Raw genomic sequence first — 14,084 nt, forward strand, 5'->3', positions numbered from 1 at the left:
ACCTATTGGTGACTAGGGTCTCGAAATATAGGCCAAAACGAGGATCAGGGTAACACTAGGATGCGTTTTTACATTATGGATATCAAATTGAAGCTGTTGATGTGTGCTTTACTATAGATAATTTTTTATACCGCTGGGTGTCTTGGGTCTCGAGATATAGGCCAAAACGTGGGCCCGTGCACCCTTAGAATGTGTTTATACAATATGGATATCAAATGAAAGCTGTTGATGAGTGCTTTAGTACAGGGTAGTTTTCATACCTATTGGTGATTAGGGTCTCGAGATATAGGCCAAAACGTGGACCCGGGCACCCTTAGAATGTGTTTATACAATATGGATATCAAATTAAAGCTGTTGATGAGTGCTTTAGTACAGGGTAGTTTTCATACCTATTGGTGACTAGGGTCTCGAGATATAGGCCAAAACGTGGACCCGGGTACCCCTAGAATGTGTTTATACAATATGGATATCAAATGAAAGCTGTTGATGAGAGCTTTAATACAGGGTAGTTTCCATACCTATTTGTGACTAGGGTCTCGAAATATAGGCCAAAACGTGGATCAGGGTAACACTAGGATGCGTTTTTACATTATGGATATCAAATTGAAGTTGTTGATGTCTGCTTTACTACAGATAATTTTTTTTATACCGCTGGGTGTCTTGGGTCTCGAGATATAGGCCAAAACGTGGGCCCGTGCACCCTTAGAATGTGTTTATACAATATGGATATCAAATGAAAGCTGTTTGATGAGTGCTTTAGTACAGGGTAGTTTCCATACCTATTGGTGATTAGGGTCTCGAAATATAGGCCAAAACGTGGATCAGGGTAACACTAGGATGCGTTTTTACATTATATTTATTTATTTATTTATTTATTTGAACATATTTGTACAAGTAAGACTATGTCTTTTAGATAGTACATCAATCCGATCTTACAACTACAAATTACATATAAAGAGGAGTTTTCTTGAAGAATAAAAGGTAAAGTAGATAATAACATTTAAAAAAGAAAATCTATTAATTTTTATAAGTACATTGTGTGAAAGGAGCATCCTTGGCCCATTAGTTGAATAATCAATGATAGAATTATATAATTTAAAGTAAGTTGATAGAATTATATAATTAAGATAAGTTATGGATTAAGGAAGGATATTACTGCTAGTTTGAAACATCTGGCTTTTCCAGGGATGCACCTTAACGTTAAGCTAATCGTTTATCAAAAAATTTCCACCGTTTCCGTTGAAACACTTCGAAATATTATCGATAAAGAAATTATCAAGATAAATTGTATCTCGTTTTTAACCGAAACGAAAAGCTTTCGTTAACGTTAAAAACGTTAACGAAAACGTGATACTTTGTTTGAATTGTGCTGGCAATGCTATAGCCATGGTGAAGCCGTAAGGCGGCAACAACGAGCGCACATACACACACAAACTCTATGTAATTTGTTTGTGTAATTCGTTGGTGGTAATGTCAAAAATACTCTGAGAAATGTTCGTACTGTCAAAATTCATGAGAAAAGTTGCAATCAGCTTGGATAATGCTTTCACCTTTAATGACTCCGCCATCAATCAGCTTTGCCAGCATAGTTTGAAATTAATAATCAACATAAACGATTTGATTTCGTTTTGATATAGCAGAAAACGAAACGAAATCATTTCGTTAATTTGACGATCTTAACGTTAATAAACGAAACGAAATGACTTCGTTTCGTTTATTAACGTTGATTATCGTAACGAAATGATATCGTTTCGTTGGTTAAGCATGCCTGGGCTTTTCTGATTGCTTTCGTCTGACAAAGAACATTCTGGAGGATGTCACGTACTTAAAGTTAGGGATCAATAGATTGAGAGTCCGAATAGACTGACACAAAGTTAGTTTATTAAATAAGTAAGGCGGATATTGAAAATGTAGTAGTTTGTGTAAGAAACATTAATTTCTAATTTTTAGTAAAGTACAAACGTCGCTTCCGAGAATTTGGGCAGCTAACGAAGATATATGGTAAAATTTCCTCTTAGAAAATACGAAACGAGCAGTATTGTTTATGGCTAGCTGCAATTTATTAAGCGACAGCGAATCAAGACTACCATAAATAAGTTCTCCATAAGAAATATGAGGTATTATAAGAGCTTTGACTAGCTTCATTTTAGCGTCTCGCGGTAATAAATAGGCTGTTCTGTATAAGTTACGAAGGATATTATAGATTTTACCAACCACAAAGTTGATATAGTCAGTGCAGATCAGATTTGAATTGATTTTGAATCCTAAATTGGTGACAGCATCGTGAAAAAATATTTTATCGCCATTAAGCATAATTTCAGGAAGGCTGCTTAAATCATATGTTATGTTCGATACTGCCATCGCCTTAGATTTCGTAGCATTCAGAGACAAGTTATTTAAAAGAGCCCAGTTCCCGATGCGTCTTTAATCATCATTCAGCCTAATAAATAAATCTTCCGAAAGCCCGATCGGACGAGATATGTAAATTTGGGTATCGTCAGCATAAAGATGAATAGACACATTATGGCAGCAAGTGACTATATCGTTAATAAACAGAGTAAACAATATTGGGCCTAGGATAGATCCTTGCGGAACACCAGACATTATGGGCTTCAAATCAGATAACTTATCATCACACTGAACTTGCTGAAAGCGGCCAGTGAGATAGCTTTGCATTAACTTAATTGCGAAAGGGCTGAAGTTATATGCTGTTTCAAGCTTGCGAAGTAATATTTTATAATCAACCATGTCAAAAGCTCTTGAGAAATCTAGAAGAACTAGAACTGTGAGTTCATTATGGTCGTAGGCTGGACGTATGTCCTCAAGAATTTTTAACATAGATGTAGCACAACTATGCCCTCTTCTAAATCCAGATTGAGCCTCAGATAGTAAACGGTTATTATAAACATAGTCAGTTATCTGCTTTGATAGTAATTTCTCGTATACTTTGGATAGCGCAGGTAGCAAGTTTATTGGTCTAAAGTCTTTGCATGAAACCGGAGTCTTTCATTTAAGAACCGGAATGACATTAGCCCTTTTCCACTGAGTAGGAAACCCACAGGATGTGATGGAAAAATTAAATATATGCGTTATCGAGGAGATTACATAAGGAAGAAGAAGCTTGATAAAACGCGCGCTAATGCCATCGATTCCTACTGCATTGGACCTAATAGCCAAGATAGCATCCACAACATCACCCTCTGTTACTACTGTGAAATCAAAAATATTGGTATTCGGTCTATTCTTTACCGCAATCATATCTTCGTTATCCTTATTGACATTAGCATTAGGTGTACTATGATTTGTATGATCACGTAAGAAATGTGCATTCAAAACATTTGGGGTCTACGTTGCATTGCAAATATTATTTTTAGATATGCCGAAACAACGAAGATTTTTCCAGAGAATTTTGGAAGGAAGTTTGGAATCAAATCTAATGATGAAGTAAGCTACCTTAGCATTTCGGATGCAGAGGTTGGTTTGGTTCCGTAAGAGACGGTAGGCTTCCCAGTGGTAATCATTCTGGCATCGCTTCCACACCCTGTAAGCTCTCTCTCGTTTTTTTTATTAATTTCAAGATCTCTGATGTAAACCACGGTTTTTTATGGCTCTGGATTTTTACGGTCTTTAGCGGGACGCATGTATTAAACAGGTAATTAACGTGGTTATTAAAATATTGTAATTTTTCGTCTAACTTAGAAAATGACAAACATCCACTCCAGTCAAGACGAGAAGCCTCTCCACTAAGGGCTCCTAAGTTTACACCATTTTAATTCCTATACGTTATTTCAAAGCCGGGTTCTTTTACATTGAATTGCAAATCATATGATAAGAACAGCATTTCATGGTCAGATATACCTTCCATAGGGAGTTGGTCAAAATGATTTACGTAATTGGCATTGTTAACACAAATTAGGTCAAGCAAGGTAGGCTTACTGTTATTAGCAAAGCGAGTTGCTAATGGATTTATAATATTTAAATCACACGCTATAAAGTTATTTATGAGGGACTTACTACGGGAGTCATTATTAAGAATATCTATATTAAAATCCCCGCATATAATCACATGCTCATAATATATAGAAAATTCCGACAATTTCTGAAATAGGACTGTCAGGTCATTGGACCTATTAGGGTTGTAGACACAAGCAACAAAACATTTTACCCGAGCGTCACCTATCTCAATAAAGATGCTCTCAACTTCACTTTCATGCTCTGACCGATACAATATTTTTGGATGTAAGGAAGCTTTACAGTATATAGCAACACCTCCACCTCGAACGTTGTGTTTCCTGTCGTTTCTCAATAACACATAATTACCCATTTTGTATGCGTGATCATCAACATTGGATCTAAACCAAGTCTCCGTAATACAAATCAAGTCAATGTTGTGGCCATCAAATAAATACGAAAGGTAGTCCAATTTATGTGCCGTAAGACTACGAGTATTCAAATGGCACATATTAAATGTTTTATGACTTTTGCAAATTTGACCCAAAATACACCTCACATGCCCACTGTCAGCACAATCATTATTCAAATTACCTATAAACATAACAAATAAGCGAGATGTTGTCAACAAAGCAGTATGAGATAATAAAGAGTTTTGGAGAGAGGAAGAATACGGTAAGAGGAATAAATAAAGAAAAATTACCAATAACATAAATTGAAAATAATCTATTTACTACAGAGAAAACCATTATATTAGAATACATGTACAAGTGAAAATATTGCATCAAATATCATCGTTGATGTTACTGCAATTCGGTCAGCGCTCTCCTGTCACTAATTTTTATTGCTTCGCCTTGCTGTTGACTACGCACATACACATCTCCGCGCAAAGAGAAGACAGAAAAAAGCCGCTTCTGTTTTTTTAGTTGCAGTGCATGCTGTAATATCTCGCGGTTGTGCTTGGTAAGGCATTCATGCACAAAGATTTTACCACTTTCAGCGTGCCCAATATCATTAAGAGCAATTTGTCTCTTGCTTGATTTACAAAACCTTGCAATTGATCTTAAAAGCAAAGAGCGGTCAGTGGGAGAATTGGATTTTATTATTATCGGCGAGCTACCAGTTTTGCTCTTACGAATGCGAAAGGCAGAGCGTATTGGCGGTGTATTTAATTGGACAGTGCGACATATTCTATCAAACACTTCACTTAAATTTTCATTAGGGATTTGGGGAACTCCACTTATTAATACGTCTGAAAGCAAAGCATTAAGCTGGAGACATTGGTGCTTTATCGGTAACCGTATCGGTAACCTTTTAACAGCTGATTCGACCAACCTTATGAGAATCAATGCAATCGATTATTAGTGCCGCTAAGGTCGTAACCGTATCGTAGCCAACCAATTGGGTTTTGGTTTACCGTCGTAACGATAAACAGCTGATTACGTTAGGGATACGGATACAGCGATACGACATACGGCACCAATGACTACGGCTTTATTTTGGCATTCATTTATTTGAATTTTTAGAGTGTTTATCTCCGCTCTAAGCTGCCTGCACTCGCTTTCCGCTGACTCAACCCTAGTTTCCATACATGAGTAATTATTTTTTAAATTCGCGATCTCTGCCGCTAACTCACCAACTCTCTGAAGAACTCGCTGCTCTGATTCTCTTAAGTTTTCCTTTATACGCTCCGTCAATTCCTCTAATATGCTCTCCTTCCATATAATCATTTTTGCTTCAAGGCGGGAAATTTCACTTGAGACTGGCGGTGGGCTCTCAAGTTTAGAAGGTTTTGCGAATGTTGGAGTGCGATGAGGGGAAGAGGAAGCCGTTTGCCGTGTAACTTTTGGTTTTGCTGGAGCCATATTCATTAACATTTTTAAATATGATTACTAATTTGTGATAAATATTACAGAAGAATTCCACGCACTAGTCGCAAACCACTTTACAAAAGAATTGTTCGCGTATTTACAAAATTAAAGTGACAGATTATTTAAATAAATGCTATTTTATTGCAGCGAAACGAATCACACGTCTACTCTCTTTGCATATTTTATTATTATAATATTATTAATTATATTATTAATTTCAAACAAATTCGCAACAATAATTAAACTGGATATCAAATTGAAGCTGTTAATGTGTGCTCTACTACAGATAATTTTTTATACCGCTGGGTGTCTTGGGTCTCGAGATATAGGCCAAAACGTGGGCCCGTGCACCCTTAGAATGTGTTTATATAATATGGATATCAAATGAAAGCTGTTGATGAGTGCTTCAGTACAGGGTAGTTTTCATACCAATTGGTGACTAGGGTCTCGAGATATAGGCCATAACGTGGACCCGGGCACCCCTAGAATGTTTTTATACAATATGGATATCAAATGAAAGCTGCTGATGAGTGCTTTAGTACAGGGTAGTTTTCATACCAATTGGTGACTAGGGTCTCGAGATATAGGCCAAAACATGGACCAGGATATCCCTAGAATGTATGTGTATTTTGAATATCAAATGAAAGCTGTGCTGAAAGCTTTTAAGTAGTTTTCATTGTGATATTCGATTTAGTTGCATCAACCTGTCAAAACTGATAAATATGCATGCGAGGCCGAAATAAAGACATGAATTAATAATACCCACATACCTATTTAAATACGTCCTATTCGATTTGCCTGAAATTTGGTATATAAATCAAAATACGTACCTACATGCCTCTGTGCAGAGAGATAGTGCGCGTAGTAACACAAGCAAAGTTTTCCGTCGAAAAGCTGCTCATGAAACCGACAGCTGATGATTACCCCACTCGGCTCTGACCCTTGCTCGCTGAAAGCAATCTTAGACCTGACGATGTGACCGAGCAGTGGTTTCTCATTCATTATGTAATGCGGGTGCCCACCGTGGTGTGGTGTTAGCGTGCTCCGCCTATCACATCGAAGATTCTGGGTTCAAGCCACGCGCAAAGCAGAATCAAAAATTTAGAAACAAGTTTACTCAATTAGAAGCTTTTCTAAACGGGGTCTCCTCGGCAGTGATTTGGCAAGCACTCCGAGTGTATTTCTGTCATGAAAAGCTTCTCAGTGAAAACTCATCTGCGTTGCAGATGCCGTTCGGAGTCGGCGTTAAACATGTAGGTCCCATCTCATCAATTTTTAGAGAATATTAAAAAGGAACAAGATGCAAATTTGAAGAGAAGCTCGGCATTAAATCTCTTCAGAGGCTATCGCGTCTTGCATTTACGTACCCCCGCTGCAGGCACTATAAGTTTCCAGCGAGCCAAAAATTAACTGGCACGATGAGAAATGGCGCGCTGCCTCGTAAAAAACGACGCTGCCTAAAGGGCATCGATGCATGCGGGGGCAGCAACGCGCGGTATGTTGGAGCGTTATCGTGACGGGAAGAAGGAAGAGGGACGCCAATTTAGGAAGAAAAAACGTGAAGCATAAAGGCGTGAGTGCGAGGAGCTTCAGATGCTGGTGATAGGAATAAAGCCCAAAAATTCTACCAAAACATCCGACTGATAACGGAAGATTTAAAGGCAGTCGCAAATTTCTGCAGGGTCGATAATTGCGATCTGGAAACTGACGTTTAAAGTGTGCTTAAGTTGTGGAGGGGCACTTTTGCTCATTGCAGAGACGAAGAGTTGGTAAAGATCATGCATGAACTAATATACAAAATATGGCCGGCCGAGCTTACGTGGCCAGTTTGGAATTTAATTGTGTTCTGGCCGACAGACAATAAAGCCAATCCCGCTAACTGTGGTAACTACCGCCGAACCAGCCAGAGTAATATCGCAGATGCTCTGTCTGACGTAATCTGTGAAAGACTGAAGCCCACAGACAACAACCTGCTTGGACCTAATCACAATGCGACAGATCTTGGAGAAGATTCACGAAGAAGTTGCTTATATGCGTCTATGTCTTAATCTATGTTCCTAATTACGTTGATCAACACCACTCGGTAACCCCAGCGGGTTGGGGGGTTAGAATATACCAGCGGTGGGTATGCCTGTCGTAAGAAGCGACTAAAATACCAGATTCAAGGGGTTGTGTAGCGCAACTTTTTCAGGTTGCCAGCGCAATATATAGCGTCTCCAAACCCAATTGTCAACCTCACCTATCCGTGGGGAATCCTGTTTCATTAACAACCGAGGCTCTGGCGATCCCGAATTCCCCATGGATGTAGAGGTTGGGAGGGCGGGATGGCCTAGAAGGTCGCATGTGGTCATAACAAATCGTCCCGAGATGGTCGGGCTTGGTACCGGGACGTACGGGATCTGCATCCGGCAAAGGACAATCAACTCGATAACACTCCCCAAGGGGGCTGGCCCTGGTGTGAATTACGCTGTTTGTCATGTTCGATCATGCTTCGACACACATGTATACTCAATTGCCACAAGAGTTCATAATCGCAACTTCTTTACGTTCTAAACTAGAGATGCCACGAATAGTGAATTGGCCGAATACCGAATATTCGGCAACGCTGTCGGCCGAAGCGCCGAATATTCGGCGGCCGAATACATGCTTGTCTGGGCGCGTTAGCTGGATTAAGACAAGTGGACACCTGTTTTCCTGCTTGTACATAACAGATCATGTAACTTTAATAAATGTGACAATGGGAACTATTGGAACAATGTATCAAACTCCTCAAACCATTCGAAGAGATTACAAAAATAACGAGCTCAGGTATCTGTTGCATCTCTGAAGTGATTCCACATGCAGTAAATTTATTAAAATATCTGGGAAAAGCAGAGACAGCTGAGAAAGTACCAAATTTAGTAACAATGAGATCTTCATTGCAAGGCGAGTTTGAAAAGCGATTCAGCTTCGATGAAAAAAACAAATATCTGGTTGCTGCTTTTCTGGATCCTCGCTTCAAACCGTGTTTCCTAAGATTGGTTCAAGCAGAAAGAGCAAGACAAAAAATTTTTCTAGAAGCTCTGAAAATAGTACCGATAACGATTCTTCTCCAATTCGTAAGAAAAGAAGCCTGAATGAAAATGATAGGAGTACTGAAATACACGACAGTTTCTGGAACTGCTTTGAGGAAGTCGCTACAGATAATATGCGAAATGCTAATGATGAGGAGAACGTGGAGAAGAATGCTGTGGCAAAGTTTAAAAGTTTGGTAAAGTTTATCTTTCTTCTCCTGGAAGTAGCGTGTATAGTGAGACCTTATTTTCTGATGCTGGTAACATTTACGATGAAAAGCATAATCGTTTACTACCCAAAAATGATGAAAAGCTTATTTTTGTCTAACATAACTTACCACTGATCAATTTTAAATACTAAAGTGTTGTAATTTGGAAATAAGTACATAATTTTGAGTAATATAGCGTGTCTTTTTTACATGATATGGTATGGAATAGCAAAAAAAGTGGCCGAATACCGAATAGTTGCCGAATATTCGTGACAACTCTATTCTAAACCTCTTGAAACTGCTTAGTTTCCTTGAATTTCCGTTGGAGCCAGTCATTGTTAATACAACAACAATGGGCATTTTAACTATTTCCCTTCTTCCAAAATTGAAGTACATATTTAAAATACGCGCCATATGCATTACATTTCCGGCGTCCTATTGTAAACAAATTTGTTGTTGTTCAGTGTTCAGGTAACAATGGACAAACATAAGAGGCTAAAGTGTCTCTTTTTTTCTTAACAACATCATATGCGCAACACATTTATCGTACCTGGAAAATTTGCCGAGTTAAATGTAACCACGCCTCCACGCGTCCATGTGTGTTGCAAGTACTTTTGCCAAGTAGTGTAAGTACGGCGGCCAGGTAAAAAAAAAAGTTAACCGTTTAGTGAAGCTGACTGCAATAAATGAGGTTAGAAGTTATGCGGCGCTCTTAATGCTTTGCCAGTCAGCAGTCAATGAGTTTGCAACTCCTCTGCCAATTTATTTTCACAGTTATTATCACAACAAAACTTTATTTTAACTGCACTGTTGGAAATATAAATAATTTTATTTAACAAATGACGCTTTAAGTTAGTCACCGGCGGAAGTATAATTAAAACAACCAAGTGCTGCCAATAAACTATAAACTAATTAGCGCTCCATCTAGCGCGAATTTATTTTGCTAACAGAAACGAACAGTGCTATGACATGAGCTGTCAACCGGGCTTCGCATTTTAATTTAAAAGAAAAAAGTGTGTGACATTTTTTTAAACGATTGTTATGGAAGACGATTTTGAAATCGAATTCATGTCGCTGCCACTCGAAGATTTACAGGATTATTATGGAAAGCTGTTTGAGCGCTATCGTCAAATGCGTGATGACGCCGAAGAGGACACTCAACGCATCTATGAGTTGAAGCGCACATTGGAAACGGCGTATGCTGCCCAAAATTATCTGTCGCAAGAAATTGAAGATTTAATGCAGACACTTGCTTCCATCGAAAATGAAAGCAAAGGTCAAACAAAAGCACAAACAGAATTGGAAGATTTGCGCCGACAGCATCACACTTTAACCACAGACTATACAACTTTGCAGCAGGATTATGCGGCTATGGCGGCCGAGAATGCTGAATTGCGCAAACAGTTGGAAACTGCCAAGTCGGAAAAACGGTTGAGTACATCATCTATAATAGATGCTGGTACAGAAGAATTAACTAAACGTATTTCAATATTGGAAGGTGAAAATTTTTCTCTAATGCAAAAATTAGAGGAATTCCAGGATAATGTTGTAAAGCAGACAATGGCTTTAGCGGAACGTGAAGTGAGTGTTTGAGTTTGCCCAAATTTGTTTGTGCATAGTTTTAACTGAATTTTTGTATTTCTTTGTTTTTAGAGCAACATTGAAATTTTGCGCGATCAAGTGACTTGCTTGGAAGAGAATATACGTTCGAAACGTGATGATTTAAATGAAAAAACTACGCTGCTGGAGAGTACGCAAGAACAATTGGCAGAATCGAACGCACGATTGGCTTTGCTAGAAACTAAGCCAGAAGGAGTTGGTAAGTTATTAGGGTTGCAGTACAGAGACACTTTAGTACACTTGGAGTCATCATAATTGTGTTACATTAATCTCTTCATAATAGTTTATATAAATTCTCTTTTTGAAGTCAAGTAAACTTCAACAGAGTTGGAACACTAGCGGCGGTGTGACACCTCCCAGTTGAAAAGGTCGGCCGCATCCCTTAATTGTGGCAGAACAAGTCTGAAATTACAGAAGGGTTGAAGAAACTGATTGAAATTTGAGTTGAACCATTAGCCGTTAGTTCACAGATAAAATTGCAATTCCATTGTAGGATCTGGTATTTGTTGATGATACGTCAAAATCCATTCTTAGGAGGGGTGAACCTCGTACTGTACCTGAGGATCCTTACCATCCTTCGCTGGAAATAGTTTACGAATTGGAAGAAAGTTCTCGGAGTTGCACTACCACAGAAAACGACTCTAGTTTTAGATTCGAATTCGCGAAGGCTAATTTTAATAAACTCAACCAAATGTTATCTACAATAGTTTGGCCCAAATACGGTGCAGATATTGACAAGAAACGTTTCTGCCTTCAACGCTGTCATTCACGCTATTCTGGACAGACATGTACCTAAGCGTAAACGTGTTTTCACTTAACTAGTCCAAATATGGTACACCAAAGAACTGAAATCTTTAAAAAACAAAAAAACGCGTTCCTTCAAGCTGTACAAGAAGACGGGGTCACACTCCGACTACTTGAAGTACTCTATATTGCGTCATAAATATTTTGAATTAAATAAAAAGTGTTACAATACCTATCTCTGTGCCATGAAAAAGAAAATAACTTGCAATCCGAAAGCTTTCTATAATTTCGTGAACTCTAAACGTAGGGTTAAAAGCTTTTCTTCTGGTATGAAATACCGTGATGATTTCTCTAGCGACGATCAAGTTATTGCTAATTTATTTGCACAATTTTTCAAATCTAACTATTCCGCTGAATTAATATCTTTGTCTAGTGAATACCCGTATGAACTTGACTCACTTAACGCAATTAATATTCCATCAATATCTTCAGAAGAGGTTCTTACATATTTAACTTCTTTGAAGGAATCTTATAAATACGGTCCTGATCTAATTCCCATATGTTTTCTCAAAAGATGTGCAGAACACATTTATCTGCCCCTAACTGATTTATTCAACATGTCCCTAAAACATGGAGTTTTTCCTTTTGCTTGGAAGGAATCTTTTCTAATACCCCTCCACAAAAACGGCAGTAGGTGTAGAAAATTATCGAGGAATTGCAAAATTGTCTGCCATCCCAAAGGTGTTTGAAGCCATTGTTACTAATCAGCTAACATTTTCCATTTCTGCATTGATTGCAAACTCTCAACATGGATTCTGTAGAGGCAAATCTACCATTACCAACCTACTTGAATTCACAACGCATGTTTCTAATGGATTTAGAGAAAATCTTCACCGATGTTATTTACACTGATTTCAGTAAAGCATTTGACAAAGTTTCCCATTCATTGCTTATCCACAAGCTGGATCGACTTGGTTTCCAACCAGGTCTCACTCAGTGGATATCTTCTTATCTCTGCGGTAGAACGCAACAAGTAATTTTTAAAAATACTCTTTCAGAGGTCATTAATGTTCCCTCTGGCGTCCCACAGGGCAGTCATCTCGGTCCAATTCTGTTCTTGCTATTTATTAATGATATCTGTACCATAATAAAATATTCCAAAATTTTAATGTATGCTGATGATGTAAAACTTTTTAGGTCTTATGAGTCTATTGAAGAACGTCCATTGCTTCAAGCGGATTTAAACTGCTTAGTTGCTTGGTGCAACGCGTATTTAATTCCGCTGAACATCAATAAATGTAAGTTCATGTGCTTCTCTCGGAGATCTTTGCCAGCAGCCTCTTACGTAATTGATAATTTTTGTCTTGCATCAGTAAATTATTTTGTTGACTTGGGAGTTACGATGGATGCTAAACTTAGTTTCAACCTTCATATTATGACTACTGCCAATAAGGCTAGAGGTGTTCTATCATTCGTGAAGAGATGGTCTAAAGAATTTAGTGACCCTTATGTAACCAAAGCCCTTTTTACCACATTAGTTAGGCCGATACTAGAATACGGATCAGTAGTCTGTAATCCGCGATATCAAGTTCATGCAGATAGGCTTGAGTCAATACAGAAGCAATTTTTACTTTTTTCTTTAAGGAATTTTCATTGGGACTCTGCATATAGTCTTCCACCTTATACTAGTCGGTTAAGGCTTATCAATCTTCCAACTCTCGCTAGCCGTAGAGAAATGCTAGGAGTATTATTTATGGCTAAACTACTGAATGGACTAATTTCTAGCCCCTTTCTTTTGAACGAAGTAAACTTCAATGTCCCATCACGAGCGTCAAGACATTACAAACCTCTTCTTTTGAGGCAGTGTAAAACTAACTTCGAATTAAATGAACCTTTCCGGTGTTTATGTTATGATTTTAACTCTCACTCGAATTCATTTGATATAACGGATTCACTTTTTACTATAAGGAAAACTGTCCTATCCTATCTTAACTCGTAACAAAATAAAAATAAAAAAAAAAATAAAAATCTTTATATGCTAAATCCTTAACTTATTTAACAATTTACTATATGTATAATTTTCTACTGTTATGTATATAATACTCATCTGATGATTTTTATTCTGTAGCTGAGCAGTTTTAGATCTCGACGCTTAACAAACCTCCGCCTATCAACAACTCGGCAAAAACAAAAACAAATCCGTGCGTCATGCGGATGCGCCCCTCGTGTCGGTTGGGCGGGCTTTGGAGGGTATTAATCCGTTGGGTTTATTATTATTATTATTATTATTATTATTAAAAACTGATAGTTCTCCTGATTTTTCGTTATTCTAGTACCACTTCCTATGTGTGCTTTAACTGAAGAGGAGGAGTGCTTTTGAAACAAAACCATAACATGAATGTTTATTCTAATATCTTTTTCGCACCATCACTTACTTTACAATTCAAGTAGATTGGTTCATCCTAATGTCTAAACTTGGAAGGCCCAATGCCCCTAAGAAATCTCCAGATCGGAGTCATGCAGTTGTGTTGTTGTTGTTGTAGCAGTGCTTCGTCCCATCCAATAGGTCTGACGAATCACAAATTGTCATCAATGTCCCTTAACGGGAGGCCGAGGAAACTTGCTGTTTCAACAGG

The 14,084-nt window shown here is 38.1% G+C and overlaps 1 protein-coding gene across 2 annotated transcripts in view; it reads left to right on the forward strand.

Moving 5' to 3' along the window:
* Positions 1–14,084, forward strand: part of Spindly (spindle apparatus coiled-coil protein 1 spindly) — a 451,900-nt gene that overhangs the window by 425,211 nt on the left and 12,605 nt on the right. The window contains exons 2-3 of one of the 2 annotated variants that reach the window (XM_067787040.1): positions 9,937–10,665; positions 10,738–10,903. In XM_067787040.1, the coding sequence (XP_067643141.1) occupies positions 10,126–10,665; positions 10,738–10,903 (706 nt within the window). In that variant the 5' untranslated portion in view covers positions 9,937–10,125. The remainder of the gene's footprint in view (positions 1–9,936; positions 10,666–10,737; positions 10,904–14,084) is intronic. The other variant, XM_067787041.1, reaches the window with a different exon arrangement.

This window comes from Eurosta solidaginis, chromosome 5 (assembly GCF_040869045.1).
Source record: "Eurosta solidaginis isolate ZX-2024a chromosome 5, ASM4086904v1, whole genome shotgun sequence".
Classification (NCBI taxonomy): domain Eukaryota; kingdom Metazoa; phylum Arthropoda; class Insecta; order Diptera; family Tephritidae; genus Eurosta; species Eurosta solidaginis.